This window comes from Chamaea fasciata, unplaced genomic scaffold, assembly GCF_029207755.1.
Source record: "Chamaea fasciata isolate MVZ Bird 193981 ecotype frontalis unplaced genomic scaffold, bChaFas1.0.hap1 SCAF_55, whole genome shotgun sequence".
NCBI lineage: Eukaryota > Metazoa > Chordata > Aves > Passeriformes > Sylviidae > Chamaea > Chamaea fasciata.
This window is the reverse complement of record NW_027094140.1, coordinates 111,060-117,465: the sequence shown is the minus strand read 5'-3', so window position 1 is coordinate 117,465 and position 6,406 is coordinate 111,060. Positions and strand designations below refer to the sequence as shown.

General features: G+C 56.8%; 1 protein-coding gene across 1 annotated transcript; it reads left to right on the top strand.

Moving 5' to 3' along the window:
* Positions 1 to 722: 722 nt before the first annotated feature.
* Positions 723 to 5,405, top strand: LOC136304166 (zinc finger protein 345-like). The gene is made up of 2 exons (XM_066207798.1): positions 723 to 2,844; positions 3,413 to 5,405. The coding sequence occupies exon 2, from the start codon at positions 3,427 to 3,429 to the stop codon at positions 4,999 to 5,001; it is 1,575 nt and encodes a 524-aa protein (XP_066063895.1). The 5' UTR covers positions 723 to 2,844; positions 3,413 to 3,426; the 3' UTR covers positions 5,002 to 5,405.
* Positions 5,406 to 6,406: the final 1,001 nt, after the last annotated feature.

The following is a 6,406-nucleotide window of genomic DNA, read 5'->3' as shown; positions in this document are numbered from 1 at the left end:
GCGTTCCCTTGACCCCGCCCATTCCCCCTCAGAATTCCCGCCGTTTCCTGGACCCCGCTTCTTTCCCCTCCCAGTTCCCGCCCTTTCTCTGACCCCGCCTCGTTGCATTCGTTCCCCGCCCTTTCATTGGCCACGCCCCTTTGTCCCTTGGGCCCCGCCTATCTGCTGGCGCGTTCTGTCCAGCGTATGCGCAGACGACCCAGAGGTGGCTCTCCCGGGCGCCGCCATCTTTGTTCCCGGTCTCCCGAGCCGGCTCCGGCGTGTCCGAGACCTGCGGTGGGGCAATGGGGGATCTATAGGGGATCTATAGGGAATCCATAGGGGATCTATAGGGGTCTGAGAGGACCTGGAAGTCTCCTTAGAGGATTTGGTGGGGGATCTGCAGGAGATTTGGGGCGGTCTGTAGGGGCTTTAGGGCGGTCTGGGCGTCCCTAAAGGGGGCTGGGCGGGTCTCGGGGCTCTATCGGGGTCTGGGGCTCTGTAGAGGGTCCAGCGGGGTCCGTAAAGGGGCTCCGGGCGTCCCTAAATGGGGTCTGGGGGTCTGTGGGGGATTTGGGGGGTTTCTGTGGCGTTTTGGGGGGTTGGGGGGTCTGTAGGGGATCTCTAGGGGTCAGCGGGAGCCTGTAGCGGGTCCGGAGAGGTCTGGGGGTGTCTGTGGGTCCCTGTGGGGGATTTGGGGGGTCTGGGGGGGTCTGGAGGTCCCCAGGGGGGTCTGAGGGGATATGTAGGGGCTCGATAGAGGGTCCGGGGGCGCCTGGGGGCCCCTATAGGGGATCTGGGGTTCTCTGCATGGGATGTGAGGGGGTCTGGGGGAGTCTTGGCATCTCCATAGTGGAGTTTTGGGGCCCATAAAGGAATTTTTGTGAATTTTTGGCTCTGTACAGCTAATTCTTGGAAATTTGGGGTCCAAATTGGGCAATTTTGGGCGCTCTGTTGGGATTTTTATTTTGAATTTTGGGGCCTCTGTTAGGAATTTTGGGGAATTTTGGGTAATTTTGGGTCCTAACTTGGGAATTTGGGGAATTCTTTTTCCTAGATATCCTCTTCAAGTTCTCGGTGAGTGGCAGCACGGCACGGGCAAGTCCTGCCTGCTGCACAACTTCATTGAGAGCAAGTGTAGGAATTTCTGTGAATTTTCAAGGATTTTGGCAGTTCTAGGGGGTCGTGGGATTTTTGGGAATTTTGGAGGGATTTTTTTTTCATTTTGGGGGACGTCTTGTGTATTTTGAGGGGATTTTTGAGGTATTTTTAGGACTTTTGGGGTGGTGTTTTTGCATTTTTAGAGTGTTTTCTGTTGCTGTTTGCGGGCTTTGGGGAATATGTTGGGAATTTTGAGAAATCTGAGGAGTTGGGGAATTTTTAGATAATTTTGGACAATTTTTGGGGAGTTTGGGGGGGTTTTAAAATATTTCTGGACATTTTAAGGGTTTGGGGTTTTTGTTGTTTTTTTTTTTTCTTTTCTGGGTGATTTTTGTTGGTGTTTAGGGAAATTTTTGGACATTTTTTTGGAATTTTGGAAATTCTGGGTAGTCTGGGAAATTTTGGGAATATTACTGGAATTTTTGCAGGCATTTTCTGGGTTTTTTTTCATTTTTGAGCTATTTTGAGGCTTTTTTCAGTTTGTTTTTTTCTATAGTTTTCCTTTTGTATGCAGTTTTGGGGGGATTTTTTTTTTTAATTTTTTGGGAATTCTGTGTCTCCGGGCGCTCCCCCATCCTGCGGCATTTTGGGCAATTTTCTGTCACTCTTGGGTCATTTTTGGTCACGCTTTGGGTCATTTTCAGCCGTATTTTGTAATTTCAGTGGCATTTCTAGTCAGTTTGGGGTCATTTGGGGGCCATTTTGTGGCCATTTTCTGTCACTTTTCGGGCATTTTTGGTCTCTTCAGGGGCGTTTTTGGTGCGGTTCGAGCCATTTTTTGCCGGTCTCAGTCCCGGTCTCCGGGCGGTGCCGGTCCCGGTGCCGGTCCCGGTGCCGCTCTTGGTCCCGGAGCGCTCCCGGCGCCAATCTCGTTCTCAGTCCCCGTCCCTGGGCGGTGCCAGTCTCGGGGCTGGTTCCGCTGCCGCTCTCGGTCCCGCTCTCGGTCCCAGTCCCGGAGATTTTAGGCGGGTTTGGGTAATTTTAGGCCAAACTGGGCAGGTTTAGGGTGGATTTTCGGCCCCTTTGGATGATTTTAGGCCAAATCTGGTGGGTTTTAGGGTGGGCTTTAGGTACATTTCATTGATTTTAAGCCAAACCAGGTCTTTTCAGGGTTGATTTTACGCCCTTTTTAGGAGTTTTAAGGGGATTTTTTGCCATTTTGTGTGGATTTAAACCAGTCGGGGCAATTTTAGACGATATTGGTTGGTTTTAGACCCCTTTAGATGATTTTATCCCCAACGGGCTGATTTTAGACCGAACCCTGTGGCTATAGGGTGGCTTTTAGTGCCCTTTGGGTGATTTTAGGCCACTTTGTGGGGATTGCAGGCCTCTTAGGGTGATTTGAGGCCAAACCTGATCCGTGTTAGGGTGGATTTTAGGCTCTTTTGGAGAAATTTAGGCGCATTTTGGTGATTTTAAGCGAACCCGGGCGGTTTTAGGACCGCGGGTCGCCTTCGCCCCGACTCTTTCCCCTCACGATTCCCGCCCTGTCCTTGACCCCGCCCCTTTCCCGTCCCAGTTCCCGCCCTTTCCTTGGCCCCGCCCTCCCAGTCCGGAGTCAGGCACGGGGGAGGAGGAGGAGGAGGGAGGGAGGAAGAGGCGCAGCGGCGGCAGGAGCGGGAGGAGAAGACGAGCGGAGGGAGCGGCGGCTCCAGCGCTCCCTGAACTGGCGGCACCGCCGGGATCATCGCCCCCATCCCGCAGGTGCCCGGGGAGGGGGAGCTCGCCCCAAATATCCCGGGGGGTCCCTGGGTTTGGGGTTTGTTGGGGGGATGTTTGGAGCTCGCGGGGATCCAAAGCCGAGCAGCAGATGCCCCTCGGGGGGACATCGGGCGCTCCCCGGGAGGTGTTTTTGGGGTGTCCCGGTGTCGGCAGAGCCCCGGCGGTGGCGGGGGGACACGGGTTTGGGGAGCCCGGGAGAGCCGCCGCTTCCCTGAGCGGGAGCCCAGAGAGAGGAGAGCCCAGAACCGCAAAGCGGGGACCCTGAGAGGGGGGGGACCCCTGGGATTGCCGGGACCCCGTTAGGGGCTGGAGGGGCGGGATGGCTGGGAAGGGGGTTCGGGAGTCGCGGTGCTGGAAGTGGCTGCTCCCGGTGTAAGCCCAGTCACTCCCAGTATCCGTAGGTGGGGAGACAGGAGAGGGGGGAGCTTTAAGGGTTCCTGGGACTCGCCGCAGCCCAGGGAGGGCAGGCACCGAGCAGACGGGGGATCTCCTTCCCCTTCCCTGTGACACGGAGGCAAATCCCATCCTGTCCTTGTCCTTCCTCCCCCAGACAAGGAGCCGAGCATGGAGAGCAGGGAGAACAAATCCCCGCGGCAGAAGCTCGTGGCAGAGGCCGTTTTGAGCGGCTCCACGGGGCAGGAATGCAACGGAGAGGAAAAGGGCCGGAGGTCCCTGAGGAGGAGGGGCTGCAAACGCAGCTGGCGAGGATGTGAGGAGGAAAGAGCCAGGCCGGGCTGGGAAGGCGGCTGGAGATGGAGCCAGAGCTCAGAGCTGGTGGTCCATGAGCAGCTTCGTGATGGGGAGAAGCCCCACAAGTGCTCCGAGTGTGGGAAGAGCTTCAGCCAGGCCAACAGCCTGATCTGCCACCAAAGCATTCACACAGGTGAACGGCCCTACGAGCGTGGGGAATGTGGGAAGAGCTTCAGCCAGAGAATCAACCTGATCCAGCACCAGAACATCCACACAGGGGAAAGGCCGTACAAGTGTGGGGAGTGTGGGAAGGGCTTCAGGGGCAGAGCCAACCTGAACTTCCACCAAAGGATCCACACTGGGGAGAAGCCCTACGAGTGTGGGGAATGTGGGATGAGCTTCAGCCAGAGGTCCAGCCTACTCCGCCACCAGATGTTCCACACAGGGGAACGACCCTACCAGTGTGGGGAATGTGGGAAGAGCTTCACAGAGAGAGCCACCCTGATTGAGCATCAGAACATCCACACTGGGGAAAGGCCGTACACGTGTGGGGAATGTGGGAAGGGCTTCAGGCAGAGAGCCAACCTGAGGCTACACCAAAAGATCCACACTGGGGAGAGGCCCTATGAGTGTAGGGAATGTGGGAAGAGTTTCATCCAGAGTTCAAGTCTGATCAGCCACCAAAGCATCCACACCGGAGAGAGACCCTATGAGTGTGGGGAATGTGGGAAGAGCTTCAGTCTGAGGTCCAGGCTGATCTTTCACCATAGAATCCACACTGGGAAAAGGCCCTACAAGTGTGGGGAATGTGGGATGAGCTTCAGGCGGAGCTCCCACCTGATCCTCCACCAAAGGACCCACACCGGGGAACGGCCCTATGAGTGTGGGGAATGTGGGAAGAGCTTCAGCCAGAAAATCAACCTGATCCAGCACCAGAACATCCACACTGGGGAAAGGCCGTACAAGTGTGGGGAATGTGGGAAGGGCTTCAGCCACAGAGCCAGCCTGAGCTTGCACCTAAAAATCCACACTGGGGAGAGGCCCTACAAGTGTTGCCAGTGTGGAAAGGGGTTTCGGGTCAGCAGCAAGCTCCTTGAACACCAGCAGACACACACAGAGGAGAGGCCCTTCCGCTGCCCTGACTGCGGGAAGGGCTTCAGGCACAACCCCAACCTCATCATCCACCGGCGCATCCACACTGGGGAGAGGCCCCAAGAGTGTCCCCAGTGTGGGAAGAGCTTCTCACAAAGCTCAGCCTTGACCCAATACCAACCAAGGCACCATCAGGAAAGCCCTGCCAGTGCCCCCGGTGCAGAAAGAGCTTCGAGCTCTGCTCCAGCTCCAGCCCCCACTGGAGGAGCCACATTGGGCAGAGCCCCGGTGACCCACATTCCCTGTGTTCCATGTTGGGAAGTCACCTTGCCGATTATCCTTTTGATTAGACCTTAATTATTTTCTCTTCTCCCTCTCTTTGTACTGCAAAAGCCAAGAGAGATTGTAGCCCTGCTTTCGTGCCTGAGATCTTTTGGTTTTGTGAAATTCTTTTCTCGGGGAATTTTCTGTAAACAAGAGGAGTGTTTTTCTAAAAACTGTAGCATTGTTTTTCATTCCTTTTCCTAGGAGAGACTTCTTCTTGATGTCCCTCTGGTCTGACTAGTGTGATTGATGAGGTTTGTCTTTTTGTCACCAATCAGATTGGTCTGTGTAAAATACTAAGGGAGACACATTCGAAAAACTAAAGGAGTCATTTTCAGCCTTGGGAAGCTCCGAATCTCCCAGCTCGGTCCCGCCCAGTCCCGCCCGGAGGCGCGGCCAAAACTCCCCGGAGCGAGCGCTGCGGTCCCGGAGCGATCCCGGAGCGATTCCGGGTCCGATCCCCGTCCCGGTTTCGGGCTCGGTCTCACTCTCGGTCTCGGATCAGCGCCAGTGTCGGTGCTGGTTCCGGTGCCGGTCTCGGTCTGTCCCGGAGCGCTGCCGGTCTCGGTTCTGGCCGCGGTCCTGGAGCCTTCCCGGGGCCGGTTCCGAAGCGCTCCCGGTGCCGGTCGCAGTGTCGGTCGTGGTCTCAGTCTTGGTCCCGGTACCAGTTCTGGTGTTTGTTTTGGTCTCGGTCTCGATGTCGGTCCCAGTGCCGGTGCCTGTGCGGGGCCGGTCTCAGTTGCGGTGACGGTCTCAGCCTTGGTGTTGCTGCGGGTTCCGGTGCTGATCTTGTCTCGGTCCTGGTCCCGTTCCCGGAGATTTTTGGCCCATTTGGATGATTTGAAGCTAAACCTGGTGGATTTTCGGCACAATTGGCGATTTTAGGCGAAACCGGGCGGTTTTAGGACCGCGCGTTTCCTTGACCCCGCCCCTTTCCCGTCCCAGTTCCCGCCCTTTCCTTGGCCCCGCCCTCCCAGGCCGGGCCCGGGCCCGGGGGAGGAGGAGGAGGGAGGGAGGAAGAGGCGCAGCGGCGGCAGGAGCGGGAGGAGAAGACGAGCGGAGGGAGCGGCGGCTCCAGCGCTCCCTGAACTGGCGGCACCGCCGGGATCATCGCCCCCATCCCGCAGGGGGCGGGGAGGGGGAGCTCGCCCCAAATATCCCGGGGGGTCCCTGGGTTTGGGGTTTGTTGGGGGGATGTTTGGAGCTCGCGGGGCTCCAAAGCCGAGCAGCAGATGCCCCTCGGGGGGACATCGGGGGCTCCCCGGGAGGTGTTTTTGGGGTGTCCCGGTGCCGGCAGTGGCTGCTCCCAGTATGAGCCCGGTCAGTCCCAGTATGAGCCCAGTCTGTGAAAAACAAGGTTCACTTTCTATGTAAATTTTCAGAAACAGGTTTAATAGAAAATGAGTCAGTTAGGAGATAAAAAAAAAAAGCTAACTAC